Genomic DNA, 19248 nt, shown 5'->3' on the forward strand with positions numbered 1-19248 from the left:
GAGGAAAGTGGGAAGCATTTGCTATGATGATGCCAATGTTTTTTTGTTTTTTTTTTGCTAGTCTGATTTTGCAAACCAGACCAATGACCACAAACTTAAATAGAAATGGATCCCAATTACATTTTAGTTTGATTCAGGCTATACTCCAGAATTATGTAGTCTGGGCAGCAAGTTCATGTGTTTGAAACCTATTCTTAAATTAAATAGGGGCATTTAAGTGGGGCACTGGATAGATCTCACTTATTAGTTATATGACCCTAGGTAAGTCACTTAAACATTTTTGTCTCAGTTTCCTCATCTGCAAAATGAGCTGGAGAAGGAAGTGGCAAACCACTCCATATCTTAATCAAGAAAATCCCAAATAAGGTCATAAAGAGTCAGAAATGACTGAAAAACAACTGAGTAACAACTAAAGTAAATAATTATTAGTTATTACATGTAACTATTATGAGTATTACTAGTAATTATTATTACTATATTTAAAAGTATTAATTTGATATATACATAATGCCATTAAGCACAAAAGCATTTTGAAGATCAATGTTTTCTCTAGTTTGATTTTCCTCTAAAAGGTTATTAGCTGACTTATTTTTCCTCCCAATAAAATTCCTTTAAATATGGTTTCATTAAAATTTTTTATTTATGGATTTTATCTTTTATACAACAATCTTTTCTTCTCTTTATTAAAAAAAGAAAAAAAACTAGACAAAAATGACTGAAAAATAATCTCATCTGATATCATATGCAACATTTCAGATCTATAATCCCCACCTCTCTGAGAAGAGAGAAGTATGTTTCATCATCTGTCCTTTGCAATCAAGATTGGGTATTTATTGTGGTTTCAAGTGATAATAAAAAAATGTTTTTAAGGCCCTATTATCTTTGGAACATATATTTTTGAACTAATTAAGGAACCATTGTTATAATTTCACTGATCTATATAAAGCAAGTCTGTGAGAGACAAGTAATCTTTAGTTGAGAACTTTATTTCTTATAACTCTATAAATTCAAGCTGAGACATCCTGATAAATATTCAACAATTAGGCTCAAATGTATGCATACATTTTTTATGATTAATTTGTATGTCTGGAGGACAATCTGGAATTATGGAATTATTTGGAACTACTTACGTAAAACTGTGCATTCAGCAGCGTCTGGGTCTGTAACCCAAAGAGTTCATAAAAGAGGGAGAAGGATCTACATATGCAAAAATGTTCATAGCAGCTTTTTGTGGTCACAAGAAATTGAAATTGATGCTCATCAACTGGGGAATGACGAAATAAGTTGTGATATATGAATGTAATGGAATATTATTGTTCTATAAAAAAATGATAACCAGGCTGATTTTAGAAAAGTCTGGAAAGACTTACATGAAGTGATGCTGAGTGAAGTAAGCAGAACCAGGTAAACATTGTAGACAGTAACAGCAAGATTATGTTCCTACTGTGATGGGCTTAGCTCTTCTTAGCTACACAATGATCTAAGACAATTCCAATAGTTTTGGGATGGAAAATGCTCTCCGCATCCAGAGAGAGAATTATGGAGACTGAATGTGGATCGAAGCATACCATTCTTACCCTTTTTTTTTTGCTTTTTCTTTCTTGTGGTTTTTCCCTTTTGTTCTGATTTTCTTTCACAAGACTAATAAGGAAATATATTTAAAAGTATTGTACATATATAACCTATGTTTTATTTCTTGCTGTCTTGGGAAGAGGGGAGGGAAGGGAAGGAAGCAGAAAAAACTTGGAGCTCAAAATCTTATGAAAATGAATGTTAAACATCTTCATATGTAATAGAAAAAATAAAATATTATTGTGGAAAAAAATTAATTTGCACGATTAACACTTTCAACCAACAGAACAATAAACTAAGCCTTGATTGTCAATTTCTTAGGTGTAAATGCTCATAATGAAAACTTAAAAATGGGCTAGTAGATTGGTTAGAGCTATCTCTAGCACACTCTTAAGTTCAACCCCTAATTTGCCTAAATTGTCTTTATAATTATACTTGATAGACCTGAAGTCATAATAAATAAAGCTATAATCCATCCATCAAACAATATAATAATCCTAATACAATGATATATAAAATTGGATTTCTGAAAACCACATTCACTTCTACCTCTGATCTGGAAAAAATATGCTTATTCTTCAAATACCATATAATATAGTCTCCAAAAAAGTAGAGGTAAAATGTAATTTCATAACTTTGTTTAATAAGAAGGAATATGGAGAAAAATTAGACAAACAAAATTTTAGATACCTCTCTTTCTTGAAGCCTGAAATCTCTGAATCCCTCCGCCCTAATTCCATCTGCACCTTCTCCAGAGCTCCTTGCATCTTACTGTGAGAAGCTAATACATTCTCCAGCATGATGGTGACTTTGCAGTTATCTTCCTTAGCCTCTGCCAGCTGTCGCTGAAAGTTTTCAATCTAATGTAAAATCAAATAAGAGGGACAAGTTTGATTGTAATAACTGGTGGTCTTGTATCTGAGTCTTCAGAGTGCCAATGACATGTATATGGAAGGCAGCATACTTCAGATTATTTTTCAATGTATACAGATAGACAAATTCACATTAGAATGCTGGAGAGAAAAAAGAAAATCTTGTAGGTTTTTAATTTTCCTTCCATTCTGTTGTATGACATCATCCTATGTGAAGAAAGCTTGACTCTGCTCTTCATAATGAAATGAAATAATTATCTTAGATGAGTTGTTGAAAAGTTTAGAGGTTGTAGAAGAGCAATGTAACACATAACCCTCTCCACAGTGTAAATCTCTCAGCAATTGATATAAAAGAGAAGGAACCCAAGCTGTGTTCTCAAGAATGAGACTGCAATCTAGGAATAATTTTATGGTATAATTTTTGAAGTTAATTGATTTTTTTTTTGTTTTTATATCACCTTCATTTCCAAATTTCTCCCTTCCCTTACTTTCTCTCCCCTTCCCAGTAAATCATCATTTTTAAGAAAAAATAGAGAGGGAAAAGGCAGTTAGACACAATTAATGATGCAATGTTCTATATGGAGAGGATTCTTGTCACCCCAACCAAGCAAAGAAGAAAGAGAGGGATGCATTTTCTCATCTCTTCTTCAAGTTTGAATTTGATCATTAAAATTATTTAGCATTCCAGGCTTTTTAAAAAAATTGTTATATTCTTTCCATTTACAATGTTTTGGTCATTATATGTACTGTTTGTCTAATTCTGTTTCCTTCATTCTGCAGCATTTCTTCCTGTACTTCTCTGAATTCTTCATATTCATTGCTTTTTATAGAATAATAATAATATTCCATTACATTCTTGCACCACGATTTCTTTAACCATTTCCCAGTTAATAGGCATCTACTCTGTCTTAATGATTTGATTTGTTAAAATTAACATCCATTTATTACTTTAAAATAAACATCAAATGATGTTATTTTTATTTGGAGCCTAAAGATTTTAAACAAAAACTTCAACAGAGAAAAAAAAATCTGGCTTCTTTCTTTTATTTTCTAAGGCAAAAGAAATTAGGGGGAAAAAGGACTTTGGACAGAAAATATGTTAAAGGTAGTTTAAAGCTATCTTTCCTCTAAGTGGGAAAAACATCAAGTCGGTTTTTTATTTAGTTTTCTTTCTTGCCAACAATGGCAACAACAGAAGGAATATGGCTCATGAAAAATATTCACTCATCTTTCAGTAATATTTCCCACCCTTTCAAAAAAGATTTGCCAATTTCCTTGCCTTGCTCATTTCCCTGTCTTCCAAAGCCTCCAGGTGCCCCCTCATTTTATGTCTTTCTCTTGATGACACATCAGAGGATTTAATTGCCCGAGAAAAATCGTCTTCATTCTTTTCAAGAATAGATTGCATCTTATGAGAAAAAAAGAAAGGATTAATACTTTTCAAATTAAAAGAGATGAATGAGCAGAATGAAAAACTTAGGGCAATTTAGAAAATGAATGTTAAAAAATGCTAAAACTGTATCAATAATAGTCACTTTTCTGGATTTTACAAAAGATAACATCCCCCCCCCCCACAATAGTTTGTTATATTTAAAAGTAAACACATAGACAAAAATAGCTTATGAATGTCATATAAAGACTACAAGGGAGTATATAAAGAATTTTAATAAGACCATAATGTAGAATAAAGAAAAAATGAACATTATTTAGCTTTTTAAAAAAATACAGGTAACTTTTTTGGAAGTGATAGGGAAATGATTAGTTTAAAAGAACTGAAATATCTTAGAAAGTAAATGACATCAGAATAATAATGATATTAGAAATGCACAGGATCAGACAGAGCTGGAAAGTATTCCATAGATCATCTGGTTCAATGCCCTTCTGGTTCAACAAGGAAACAGATTTAGAAGAGTTAAATGACTTGTTCAATGTCACACAACAAGTACAAGAGATATGATGTGAACTTGAGTTCCCTGGAATTAAAGCCAGTGTTCTATATACTGTAGAAATTCGAACCAGGACTAGTTTATTTTCTATTACCCTCCCCCAATAGCCTCAAAAGGCCTTCTCATACTCATTTCCCTCCTAATTTTAGTAGTATATCAAGGAAAGTTTTCTAGATAATCTTTACTTAAATTTTTTTCCTTAATGATTTTTCCTTTAAATATTTGAATTATTTTTAATATTTGGGGGATAAAACTCAATTGATTCAAAAGGACATTGCCTTGTAGATTCTAACATCCCATATTTTTTCCAGAAAAGAAGTATCATTTTGTTGATTGTCACCATTGTTCAAGGTATTACCAAATATGCCCACAAAGTTCTGGTTTATGCCATAACGTAGCCATTAACCAGGGTGCCACTTTGTTGTAATGTTTACAGAAAGCATATAGAAATTACTCACTACTTATAATCATTTCCTCCTATTTTTAATATCAGTTGAAGATGTTTTACTAGAACTTTTTAAGAAATATATTTTTCTATGTTCAATTACTTGAAAACAGAAATAAAATTATATATAAATATTTAAATAGAAATGCAATTACAAAATCATTTAATCAAAGCTTTCTTTAATCTATTTTCTACTGTGTTGAGGTAGGGATATCTAAAAATATAGACTTTCCCAAAAAATGATATTTAAAACATATCTGCACTTCCATCTCTTGCAATAATGACTTTCCTTCAAGGCTTACTTCCAGTTTCATCCTCTACAAGAGGCTTTTCCAGATCTCTCCAGTTGATAGTGCTCTCCTTCATTACCCACAAAATTACTTTGTATTTGTATAGTTTCTATATGTTTTGTATTTACTTAACTGTGTGTTTGTCATTTCCCTACAATACAAGATAGTTCCTTGAGGTTAAGGACTATTTTTCTTTTTGTATACTTTAAATGATGAAAATTGTCAAATTTTACACCTTGATCTCCAAAATAAAAAAGAAAGTGATTATATGCCATTAGACAGAATTGGGGTTGGGATCTAAACTCTCCCCTATGTTTTCTATTTCTATATGATCTGTTTCTTATATAATTAAATTGACATTGAAAGACCCTTTCAGTATTACCTTTATATAATTTCACTTACTGTATGGATTTTTCTTTTATACTTGGAATTGCAATAATGTTCCTAATCATCATTTTAAATGCTCATAGTCTTCACTCACCAAATCTCTTTTTAAAATTTCAGATGTTTCTTCAGCTGTTAATGGTCTGGCAGCAAGAATATCTATTTTACCTTCCAGTCTTCCCTCCATGGTCTTAATAGCATTCAAGAGAGTTTTCAGAGAGACCTTTGAATCTCCAAAATCCTGAGGAGCAGATCTTGTGGAAGACAAGGAAGGTGCAAAGCTGACTCGACGTGAAGGATTTGAAATAACATTAGGTAAACCAACAGTTGAAATTCTTTCCTTTCCATTGCTTACAGTGGACCTAGAAGAACTTTCAGTGGACTTTGTAGACACTGGTCTTTCTAAAGATTTCTTTCTTCTTGGTGGGACAACCATTTCAGAATAATTAGTAAAAAACAAGATTGTTTTTGGAGATAGACAAGTGTTCAGGAGAAATTACTTAAATGTTTTGTCTGAATTAATAGTAAAAGATATTTAGAAAATGAAGAAATCACACTTCAGAGAATATTTTACTGAAGACTAAGATCTATGTAATTTCTTATACTAAACAGTCAAAACACTATCTTCAGTATAACCTGTCTATTGAAATCGCTTATTCCAACTCTGTGACCTCATCACTCATCACATGATCAGTAAGTTGATTGGAACTCTAAGTGAATTCTATGTGAAGATAACTTTCAATTCCTTGGTTACCAAGTGCCAGTTACACAGAATTTTTCTTCTAGATTAACAGCAGTATGGTGTAGTGGAAAAACATCATTCCAAAGTTAGGAGACTTGAAGTATAGTTCTAATACAGTAGTTAAGTCACTTAATCTGTATTTTAATTTTCTATCAACTCAAATGAAGACTAGATGATCTTGAAGATCTCTTTAAGATGCCATGATTTGAAGTTTAAGTATTAGTTTAAAATTCAACTCAACCCATCAATAATACTCTCCAGCCATTTCCTCACTGTGATGCCTACATTCTAGTCATCATCTTCATCTTTTTTACCCTACCACTACCTTGGAATACATCCTGGGACAGCAGGTTCTGATAGGTGAGATTTTGGCTTATTTTGCAGGAAAATGTGGCCTTCATATCACTTCCCAGCCATGTTGCTGGTCTCCCACCACTTTTTCTTGCTCTCTTTTATGTATAATCTTTCCTGATTAAAATACAAACTTGTTGAGGGCAGGGTCTGCCTTGTTTGCCTTGTATGTGTCCATAGCCTTTACAAAGTACCTGGAACATAACAACTGCTTAGTAAGATAAATGCTCACTCTCCTCCTTCTCCCCCTCTCCTTTTCCCTCTCTCTGTCCTTTCCTCTCTTCTTTTCCTCCCCCGCTCTGTCTGACTATCTGTCTGTCTCTCTTTCTCTCATAAGGATAATGATTAACTCACAAAGTCTTATTTTCACAATTTGGCTTCAAGCTATCTTTTTCTAACTCTGTATTTCAGTTAAGGTAATTTACTTACTGTTCCCTGTACCTGTTAGTGCATCTTCTCCCCCTATTTTTGCACAAGTCCCTCATCTCTCCAATATTCTTTCTTCACTTTCACCTCTTGATATTATGAGTTTCCTTCCTGATTCAGTTCAAGTGTTACCTTCTACATGAGGCTTTTACTAATCTTCCCAGTTATCTTCTCTTACTATCTACAAAACTACTTTGTGTGGGTATATATATTTTAAATAATATTGATGGTCTTTTTGCATTAGTCACTTCCCATTAATTGTTTTCCCCTAAAAAAATTGTTTTCCCCTATCTTATACCTTTCTTGTACCAAAAAAAAAAAAAATAGTTAAGACAAATCAAAAAATTGATCATGTCTGAAAAAAAATCTCATCTCTTATCAACTATCTCTTTGCTAAGAAGCAAGAGACATATTTCCATTTTAATCAGCAAAAATCTGTCTTTCCTTCTTCTCACTTCCCTCTTACTCCCTAGTTTTGAAAGAAAGAAAAACAGTAATTTGTAACTCCAATTAAAAAAATGTATAGTCAAGCAAAACAACATCTTGCATTGGCCTTGTTCAAAAAATGACTCAATCTACACTGAGTTTTTCACTTATCATGAGATAGTCTGTTTCATCATGAATCCTCTGGAATCATAGTTGGTCACTGTGCAGATTACCTAATTTTTCACAATATTAGTGTTACTGTTCTTCCAAGTTATCAACTTGTCATGCGTAAGTTTATATGATTCTTTCCAGGTTTTTTTTTTCTTTTTTTAGATATCATCTCCTTTGTAATTTTTTGTTCTACAAGAGTATCCTATGCTATTTACATACTATCACTTGTTCAGACACTCCCCAGTTGATGGGTACGCCACCCATTTTTGAATTCTTTGCCACTGAAAAACGAACTGCTATAAATATTCTGGTACATTACTGAAATTTGTTTTGCTTAGGACTAATCCTCCCTTAATCTACCTTATTGTTGCCCCTCTTTTCCTTATTCAATTAAATTATTTCTGTCTTACTCTTTCTGCGTATTATTACCTCCTTTGAACAAATCAGATGAGAGTACCCAATCCCCTGCTCCTTCCAACTTCCAACTTCCTTAGATTGGAATGTAAACAGTTTATGTTTTTTTAGTCTTGTGATTGTTTATTCATGTTTACCTGTCTACATTTTTCTTGATTACTAAGTATATATTTCAAAGTTTCTTTGTAACTGGTCTTTTTTTTTTTTTTTAAATCGGGAATACTTGAAATTCCTTTGTTTTATTAAATGTTTATTTTTTTCCCCAACAACAATACAGTTTTGCTGAGTAAATTACACTTGTTTGTAAACCTATATCCTTTGTCTTCTGGTATACCTTATTCCAAACTTTTCATTCTCTCATAGTATGACTTCAAAATTATGTGTGAGCCTTATGGCTTCTTGGTACTTTCTAACTGATTGAAGTAACTTTTCTTTGAGCCTGAAGTTCTGAATGTTAGCTGTAATGTTCCTCGGTGTTTTCGTTTGAAAAAAAAATTGGGGGTGGGGGGGCATGTTATTGGCAAATGCTTTCTATTTCTACTTTGTCCTTTGGTTCTAAAAGACCTGAGAAATTTTCATTTAAGATTTCATGAAGAATGTATAGGCTCTTTTTTCTTTAGTCATGACTCTCAGGTAGTTCAAGGATTCTTAAAATTTTGCTCCTTGATCTATTTTCAAGGTCAATTATTTTTGCTATATCTTACATATTTTTTTTTGTTTTGTTTTTCCAGTATTTTGGTTTTGTTTTAATAGTTCTTATGGAACTAATGGCTTCTTTTTGGTCCATTCTAATATTCAAGAAGTTTGTTGCTTGGCAAGTTTTGATAACCTTTATGCATGATATTCTCTTCCCAATTCTTTCTTCCATACCTCTCATTTTTTTTCCAATTTTTTTCTTTAGCGCTTTCATTAGTGCATCTTAACTTTTTTTTTTTTTAAATATGTTTGCTTTATTTTTTCCAGGAAATGGTTGGATTTGTGTTCAAGCTATGTTTTTTTTTTCTTTTTTTGAGGCTTAACTTATAGGTATTTATAGATTAGAATCTTGTTCTAAGTTTGTTGTCTTAAAGGTCCCTGTTGTTGGAATAGCTTTTTTGAGAGGATTCATTTTTATTATTTGCTCATTTTTCCTACCTACTTCCTGACTTCAGATTTTTGTAAGAACTGAGCTCTGTGAACTACTGGAAAGAATGTCTAGGGTGTTCCTTTCTGCTCCTGTTTTCTTGGGATATTGAGTATTGTGGTATTCCAGAATCCCAAGGACGGCTTAGGCTGGGGATCTGCAAGCTTTTAGTGCTCTCAAAATGATCTGACTTAGGGGAAAAGTATCCTGCTACATAAATATGCAAGTTCCTGACCTGGGTTTTATAATGTCCAGGCTAGCAACCTGGAGTGTGATGGCTTTCCTTGGAAGCAGCCTTAGTATCAGTTGCAATCAATAATTAATCCAAAATCGCAGCCAGCTGCTAAAAATGCAAACTTTCTCCTTACAAATTTGCCCGGTTAGTTGAGGCCTAGCTCTCTGCCTGGCTCCAAGAGATCTTGCCGCTTTGTCCTTGGCTTCTGTCTCTGCTTTCTTCAGCCTCCAGTCGGCTCCAACTCGTGGCTTCTCAATCTCCAGTCTGTGGCGAGTAGTCTTTTCTTCCAGAGTGTTCTGTCTCAGAGCCCTGTTGATGTTCTGGAGAAATTCCTTCCTATCTCCAAGAGCTTCCTTCATTTATGTGATCTCCCAAAGGTTAACTCCGCCTTCTGGAGGGAGAGGGATTCTGGGTTATCTCCCAGAGTACTCTCTGGTCCTGAGAGAGGTGTGAATTCAGACTAAGCCAGCCCTGAATTCTTGTGTGAACTCCATTGAGTACTTAGCTACTTATGAGCTCTCTAAAGGTATGAACACAAGCATTGTTCAATCAGTTCCACTTAGTATCTTGTTTCAGGTTCTGGCCCAAAATAATTCTAAGAGTAAATTAACTCCAATGTCTTAACACTTTGTAAAGTAATGTCTTAACACTTTAGTAAAGATTCCAACACTGGAGGGCCTCAGGAGCAGTCAGAGTCAGGATCAGTCAAAGTCCTTGGTCTTTAGGAGGAGAAGTGAAGAAGGCAGGCAAGCTGCCACGTGGCTCTTTAAAGATGAATCCTGGAGCCTGAAGTCTGCTCTCCTGAGAATCCTGTGGCAGAGAAACTCTGACCCTCTCCCTTAGCCCTCCAATCCTTGCCTATAATCACTTCACCACCACACATTCAGCCAGCACCAATGGTGAGGAGAGCCATCACATCACCAAATCATCTAAGTATATGTTTATAGAGCCACTATATCACATTGAGTAGATAATTAGCCTTAAATGCTCTGCTGTCTTTAGATTCAAGTACACCTTTTCAGAGTTCCAGCCTTCTACAGGGTTTATGTCTGAATCAAGGATTGTAAACTTGTCCCATTTGGAGTTTTAGCAGACTACTGCAGGATTCAACCAGTATTAAATATCTGGAAAGTTCTGCTGATTCATAGTGATAAAACTGCATGCTTTTTTTTTTTTTTTTTTTTTTTTTTTTAACCTGGGATTCCTGCCTTATTCTACTAAAGACTAGATCAAAAAATGATCTAGAAACTGGAACTAAGACACTGTTTTGCCCCAGGAATCTGAACCACATGGATTCTATTTACTTTTGGATCTGCTCATTGCTTATTATGTAGGCTTGGCCCCATGACTACTCCTTACCCTGGAATGCAATACCTAGGTTCATGTCCCCTCCTCAATTAGTTCTGGATTTGTTTAGGTTCAGTTTCCCTCTTTAATCAGTTCTGGATTTGTGACTAAGCACTAAATAATAAGGAACAGAGGTGCCGGTTTGTACCTATTTCAGAGCCCTGTACAAATTTCAGCTTACCTATATTTGACCTGGGATCTCATCTTGTCTTGGTATACTGCCTTTCTGTGTTCTGGAATGCCCTGTAAGGTTATTTCCAACCATTGCAGAACTCATATCTATTTCCCTATGCTGACATAATTTAGAAAAATGACATTTCGGTTTTTTTTTTTCCTTGTCTTTCCTGATTAATACTCAGACTGGTGCATTTTTTTATATTTGGAGAAGGTGTGGCAAGAAACTCAGCTGTACTTTCTGCTACTCAGTAATCTTGGATCTGCTTTCTTTATATATAACTTTTTACATTTTTTGTAGCTTTTATGTATATATTTATTTCCATATAGTAGAATGTAAGCTCATTAAGGGCAAGGAGTAATTTATATGGAAGCACTTACCAGGGTTCCTTGAACACAAGTAAAATGCTTGTCAAATTGAACAAAACTGACTTATAAGGTACAAGTATTGTTATCTCTATTTTACAGATAATGAAATAATCTAAGTTTATCCAAAGTCCTACATTTAATGCTGTCAGAGCAAGAACTTAATTTCAATTTTTTCCTGTATGTTGAAATGTTTCATTGATACTTCTGTGATCACTGAAGATTGTTATTTGCCTTAGAGAACCCATTACTGGGGGTGTTTTCTCCTCTACATATTAAAAAAATCTGGATCATATTATCCTTGTGCTAATTTTTTTCTGTCCTAGAGAGAAAAAAAGTATATGACCAAGTACAAAACAGTACTTTAATAATAGGAATCTGTACTTTTCGCTGTCCAGAGTCACATAGATTCAATATACTGACAAAGAAAATGTCTTAAGTCAAATAAGCTTTAAGTATTTCTTCTTTTGGGAGTTCAATAAAGCTATTATGTGAGTGAATCAAAAATATATTTGTATTAATGGCTATTTATATTTTAACTTAAGAACAAAAACTACTGATATTTAACATCCTACATGCATGACTCCCAAAGCCATACAATGCTACTTGTTGGTATATTTAATAGGTTTATAAATAATATTTTCATACCTTTTTCATTTGAGCTTTTGTCTTTTGTAGGTTTATCTTAGTTTCAGTAAGTTCCAAGTTTGCCTATAACAAACAAACAAATTTAATGGCATTAGGTTCTAGTACACTAATTTCACTGAAAGAGTGTAAGATCAGTTTGTTAAGAGATAATTATACTATAGCATCTACCTGATTTTCCAAGCACCAATTGTACCTGAGCATATTTTGTTTCCAAGGCCTTATTCAACTTGTGGAGGTCCTCATTCTCTGAACGAGTATCAGCAAGAGAATTTATCTCTTTTTGTAGCTGTTTAACTTTTGTCTAGAGGAAAACAGAAAATAGTTAGCAGAAACATCACGAACCCTCAACTCTTACCCAAAAAAAAGGTTGAAAAGAGAGAAAAAAGTTGAAAGTGAGAAATCAAGCTAGAGAGCTGGGAACATATGGAGAATCCTTGATATTTTCACATAATTGATGTATTTTTATAATACATGGAAATAACATAGATTTTTATAGTTTGTCTTAAGTTTAACTTGATGTAACTTATATATTCATATTTTAAAATGATATTTTATAGACATTATCTCTACTTCAACACACTTGTGTAAGTAATATTTTGGAAATCTAAAATAGGTAATTATAAATGACAATGTCTGTGAAAGACAGATACAAATATAGTCTGTACTTATTTCACCTAATGATATATAGATATAAGATTTCTGAGTAGTTTCATATCTCTTTTTTTCTCTATTTTGCTCCTTGATTTCAAATTACCTTTTCCTTTATTTCTGGTTTCACAGTGAAGTTATCTAATATCAAAGTATATTGTTGACTCAATTTTTAGTATCTTATTGAGTTCTTCATATAACATTTATTATCCTCTTTGACAGACATTTGTATATAAGCTACAGTTATTTTTATGGTGATCTGTATGCTTTTGATCATCATAACCTCTGAAATTTGAAAAATCCAAATAATCATATTATGAAATTTTCTTCTTGTCTTTGAGAACTTTATGGAACCAACTCTGCCAAATCCTTTATTTACCTTTCCAAGAAGCTGACAGCTAATTTAGTTGTGAAATGTTTAACATCTTTGGATTTTATTTATGGTGAAATGTCAATAATTATATGCATCAATTCTGCCAGTAGTATATCAATATGATATATCTATCTATCTATCTATCTATCTATCTATCTATCTATATATCAGTATGACAGTGTTTGGATAGAAGCAACTTTGAAAATAATATCAATATTAATTACTTGTGAGTCGTCTTAGAAAGTATGATACTTGATGTCTTCTGCCTCCTCTTTTGCTTCTATGCTATTGTGGAAGCAGAAGGGGGTGGTCTTAAAAGATTAAGGTCAATTATGCACTTTAGTATGGCTCCATATGGCTAAAAAATTATCACTATCTGGTGGCCAACTGAGTTCATACTGGAGTAGGCTGATCTTCAAATTGATTGGTTCTTAAACAAAAAAACTAAAGCTAATGCCCTTCACACTTAGCAGAACTTACTAGAGCTTGTGTTCCACAGGTGTAGACTTTAGGTAGCCCAGGCTTAACACTATAATAAAACTTCAGAGCTGAACTTTAGTCAAGTGACTACTTTATCTGAGAAGAGAAATGGAAGATGTTGGCCGTAGCCAAGATAGATAGATAGATAGATAGATAGATATATCATATTGATATATATATATATATATATACAAAGTAATAATTGGTTTAATATGTACATGTTTGTATGTAGTCATATACTGAACCATTGGTAGATTAGACAAATATTAAAATAATGAATTTAAAAACATTAAACATCTCCTAGGTGCCAGGCATTGTATTAGGCAGTAAGAATACAATCTCTTTTCTTGAAGAATTTGCTAATTCTAACAGATTAGAAAAAAGAATCAAGAAGAGGTATCACTAAAACACAAAGCTGATCCAACTTGCTAGTTCCCCAAAATGAGAAATTGATAAGTATAGATATTTCCTTTTATTAGTATTTTTCCCTAGAAACTAAACTTCTAGGAACCACGTGCACCCTTTCTGTCTTTGAATCCCAAAAGAACAGAGCTTAGGGCTCTATTTTCAGAATAATTCAGAAATTGTCTTGTGCTTGATGCACAAGTTTCCAAATGGAAATCCTAGACCTGGAGAGATTAAAGAAATGAAAATTTAAAAGTCCAAAACTTTTACTAAATATAAACAAATATTAAGCAAAAACTATACAAATGAACTTTCAACAAATATATAGGTTCAGTTTTTTAAAGATATATGGAGCTATGAAGACATATTCAGGTCAACATATCAAGAAAGCCTAGCTGAAACAATCTGTCAAATAGAGAGAGCTACCCTCCATTTATACTGGATAATTTAAAATTCCTTCCAAAGTAGATCTTTAATGTATATAGCCTTCTGTTTTGTAACTAAAGATTAAATTTTTCAGAAGCAGTTGTATTCTATATTTTGCTGACACACAGCAAGTAAACTATTAGTTTGGATTAGATGGGCCATGTGCATTTATTAGATGAACCCGAAGTTTAGGGCCATAAAAACAACTTTGTAATTTCCTAAAAATAATCCAGCCCACCCTCCTACCAATGCTGTGCTCAATTCATGATTTATCTGTATGCCTCAAACTGTGCAAAGTACTGGGAATGTAAATAAGGGCAAAAAACAGTCTCTGCTCTTAAGGAGTTCATAGTCCACTGCCTGAAATAATTATGGATACAGAACTTATTTGCAGAATAAACCAAGTTTATCTCAGAGGGACAAAAAACACTTTCAATGATTTCTTTGGGATTGCATGCCTAGAAGTAGAATCTCTGAGTCAAAGAATATGGACATTTTAGTCACTCTATTTGCATAATTCCCAAATGCTTTGCAAAATAGCTGTATTGATTTATAGCTTTACCAACAAGGAAGTGTGTCCATCTTTCTACAACCCTCCAAAATTGGCTATTCAATTTTTTGTAATTTTCCCCCTTCCCCATTTGATGGCTGTCAGGTGACACCTTAGGGCTGTTTTTTTTTTTTTTTTTGTTTTTTGTTTTTTGTTTTTTTTGCTGAGGCAATAGGGGTTAAGTGATTTGCCCAGGGTCACACAGCTAGGAAGTGGTAAGTATCTCAGACCAGATTTGAACTGAGATCCTCCTGACTTCAGGGCTGGTGCTCTATCCACTGCACCACAACCTTAAGGTTATTTTGATTTGTATTTCTCTTATTAGTGATTTGAAACATTCTTTCATATGGTTATTGAGTTTACAATTCTTTTGAAAACTCTAATCATATATTTTGACCATTTATGGATCAGAGAATGGCTTTTGGTCTATACATATTTGGTTGTAAACATATCTTGGATAAAAAGCCCTACCTGAAAAATGTGATAGAAATAGTCTTTTCTTCTACCACTTCCACTGTCATTGTAGATGAATAAATTTTGTTTGTGCGGAAACCTTTCAATTTTATGTAGTCAAAAATATTTTTTGTAATTGCATCTTAAGAACACATTATCAAATGCATAGCTGTAAAAGCTATATGGTAAGCTTCTGCTACAATTTTGTATAGTATGATCTTTAATAATGTCACATATAATCTTTACTATTAATGTTATGCTATATTCTACAACTGTGAAAGCCTAATATCTGCCAGATTTCTTTCTAGTTTTCTCAGTAGTTCTTATCAGAAAGGGAATTATTTCCTAATTAATTTTGTTTTGAGGTTTATCAAAAACTGGATTCTATTGCTTTAAATTCTCTAGTTCCATTGATTTGCTTTTTAAAAAATTTAACATTTTACATTATAAAAAAATGCTCTAAATCCAATCCTACCCTTCTCTTCCTCCCTCCTTCTTTTCCCCCTTTTCTGAGATGGTCGGCAATCATATACAAGTTATACATGTGCAATATTGGTCTTTTTCTTTTTTCTTTTTTTAAGAAAAAAAGCAAATGTCTTTGATTTCTGGTTTTATAACATAATGGGTTGAGATCTGAAAGTGCTATTCCTTCTTCACCCTTTCATTAATTATTCCCTTTGCTATTCCAGATCTTTTGTTTCTCTAAATGAGTAGTGATAGTTTTTTAATTTTGTAAAATATTCCTTTCAAGCTTGATTAATATAGGATTAAAATAGCTAAATAAATTTTGACATTATTGTAATTTTTATTGCATAGTCCAGTCATGAATACTGACAATTCTTCCAGTTATTTATTTCTTTAAGGATTTTCTATGTAAGTCATCTTGTCATCAGGAAACAGTAATAGTTTTATCTCCTATCATTCCACTTTTACTATCTCTTTTCTTCTATTGCTTGCTATGTTGAATAATAGGGAGATTGGGCATCCTTGCTTTTATCCTATATTTATTGGGAAAGCTTCTAGCAATATTGTCATTGCATAGGTGCGTACTTTTGGTTGTAGATACTTTTTAATATTTCTTACACTTTATGAATGACATCAAGAAAGGTTTCTCTATGCCTATGTCGAATTTTTTTTTAAACACAAATGAGTATTGTTATTTATCAAAGGCTTTTTGTTCTGTTGAAATAGTCATGTGGTTTTCAATGATTTTTTAAAATGTGAATATTTTAATTAATTAAAATCTTTACTCTCCTCTCTACTTCAGTTTCTTGTTAGCTTCCCCACCACACACACACACACACACACACACACACACATATTTTTGAGTCTTCTGGTGGCTAGAACAATAAGTTGGGTAAATATTTTTTAAACAAAATCTCAGATCCTGCCTGAACTGATTTTTGAAGAAGCACCAAACTGCCCAGTGCTAGATTCTAGTCCATTTTCCTTCAGGCCAGGTACAGCCCCACATAAATGTTTTCACTCTATCCCAATTTCCTCTAGAGTTGTGCAGTGGAATGATGCTCCAAGAAGTTACTGTCCCAGGCAGAGCTCACTTCCTCTTTCTCTCACTCTTCCAGAAAAGGATGGGCAGAGTTGATGTCTAGTAACAGTCATCATTGAATGGTGGGATGAGGGAAGGAATAGATTTTGTTAACAGAGATTGTAACAGTAGCAAGAGATTTGCTGATTGGATCATAATCCACAAGTCAGTGTGACAGGTTAGACTGCAGGCTTCCAAAGAGGGGGCTAATGAAACAGGGCATAGTGAATCAGCCTTCTGGGGATTAGCCTTCTCTTATATTAACCAGGTGGTTATCCTATTAGGCTTCTTAATATTTTAGTCTGAGAAAGTTCCAATTGCTTTATCCTATGTACATAATTCCTAATTGGGAAGTTTTGAAAGCTTTGAACAAAATGTCTAGTCCCTCATTCAGAAGTGAAAGATGTTTACTGATGATCTGTAATTCATAGTACTTATAATTACTTATTACTTATAATTATATATATAAATATAAATATATAATTACTTATAATTACTCAATAGCTAATTAAAGAGCTCCACTTAACAATCCACCTAACAAAACAGAGGAAAACCAAAATGGATTAGGAATGTCAGTTTTCTGAGTAATGATGTGAATGAAGTTGGATAAACAGTCCATTAAACTATCCTTCAGTATATAAATGTTTTTGAGTATTCTATATATAGACTTTACTTTAACATTTCCTTTAATTGATCAGTTATACTTTATAATGTTTTCCAAAGATCTGAGTATCCTCAGTCCACATTTCTTGACACTAGTAAAATATTTAGATTAAAAAAATTATTCACATTCTAATGATAATCTTATGTTATTTAAATATTCCAAAATTTTTCTTTTACAAATATGTCTGGCTAATAATAGGTATGTATTTAATTAATGGCTAGGTTAATAGCTCTATAATCTGGATAAGAAAGCTTAACTGTAAATAGCTTATTTTTAAAGCCACCCACTTTACTTTTTTTTTAATTTAAAAAAATACTATTTTATTTTTCCCAATTACATGCAAAAACAATTTTTAACATTCATTTCTAAAATTTTGAGCTCCAAATTCTCTTCCTCTCTGCCCCCGTCATTAAGAATGCAAGCAATTATATAAAATTATACCTGTGCAGTCATGCAATATGTATTTCCATATTGGTTGTGTTGTAAAAGAAAAAAATAGACCAAATCCCTCTCACCCCCCAAAAACAGAAAAATAGTAAAAGTAAAAGAAAGTATGCTTTGATCTATATGCAGACTCCATCAGTTCTTTTTCTGGGGATACTTAGCATTTTTCATCATAAGTTTTTCAGAGTTGTCTTGGGTTATTGTAATGCTGAGAATATACAAGTCATTCACAGTTGATCATCCTATAACACTGATGAATCTGTGTATAATGTTCTGATTTCACTTTGCAACAGTTCATGTAAGTCATTCCAGATTTTTCTGAAGAGCATCCTGCTCTTCATTCTTATAGCACAACAATATTTTATCACAATCCTATACCATAGCTTGTTCAATCATTCCCCAATTGATGGATCTCCTCTTTAATTTCCAACTTTTAGCCATCAGAAAAGAGCTGCCATAGGTATTTTTGTACATATAAGTACTTTTCATTTTTGTTTTTTTATCTCTTTTGGGATACAGACCTAATAGTAGTATTGCTGGGTCAAATTTTTTTTATTTTTTTGGTTTTATGTTTCATAGCTTTTGATACAGTTCCAAACTGCTCTACATAATAGTTGAATCGGTTCACAATTCCACCAACAATACAGTAATACCTCAATTTTCCCATATTCCCGCTAACATTTGTCATTTTCTTTTTCTGTCATATTAGCCAATCTTAAAGATGTGAGGCAATACCTCACAATTGAAATACCTCAGTTTCCTTTAGTTTCCCTGAATTGTTCTGCCTTAGTTTCCCTGGTGGCCACCTCCCCTTCTAGGCCTTTAGGACTGAGAAAATTAGGGCCCAGAAGCTTTGGCCACTCACATTCCAGAGTCATAAAACTACAGATGACTTATCTTAAATACTTGGGTATCTCCTGGTGTCAGACTTCCTGTCTCCTGCTTTAGACCCCCAGTCTGTTAGAATTAAAAAAGTTATGGTCCTTTCCTGGAATTTCCACTCACCCAGTGCTCTGCCCCACCCCTTGCCTTTGTTTTCCTGATAGCTGGAGCCCTAAAAATGTCTCTGTAATTACTTTCTGGTTGCCGGGTGCTTGGAGACAAAAGTCCAATCCAGGTGGCATAGCTAGTCCAAATTCTTCACTATTAAAATATTAAAAACCCTAATCTCTCTCTTGCTTCAGTTTCTCCAGCATTATACAATAAAACTATCAACTGTAAAGAGTAGTTATGAGGAAATCAATTTATAAATCTTAAAATGCATAAATGTTAGCAATTATAATTCTTTTTCTTGAATAGGGATGCCTATTTCTGTTAAAGGTTCCAT

The 19248-nt window shown here is 33.0% G+C and overlaps 1 protein-coding gene across 8 annotated transcripts in view; it reads right to left on the minus strand.

Moving 5' to 3' along the window:
- Positions 1-19248, minus strand: part of CCDC150 (coiled-coil domain containing 150) — a 90376-nt gene that overhangs the window by 30314 nt on the left and 40814 nt on the right. For all 8 annotated transcript variants that reach the window (XM_031960287.1, XM_031960285.1, XM_031960281.1 and 5 more), the window contains 4 exons: positions 12126-12233; positions 11933-11995; positions 3724-3852; positions 2263-2432 (listed from right to left, as the gene is read on the minus strand). In XM_031960287.1, the coding sequence (XP_031816147.1) occupies positions 2263-2432; positions 3724-3852; positions 11933-11995; positions 12126-12233 (470 nt within the window). The remainder of the gene's footprint in view (positions 1-2262; positions 2433-3723; positions 3853-11932; positions 11996-12125; positions 12234-19248) is intronic.

This window comes from Sarcophilus harrisii, chromosome 3 (genome assembly GCF_902635505.1).
Source record: "Sarcophilus harrisii chromosome 3, mSarHar1.11, whole genome shotgun sequence".
NCBI classification, from domain to species: Eukaryota; Metazoa; Chordata; class Mammalia; order Dasyuromorphia; family Dasyuridae; genus Sarcophilus; species Sarcophilus harrisii.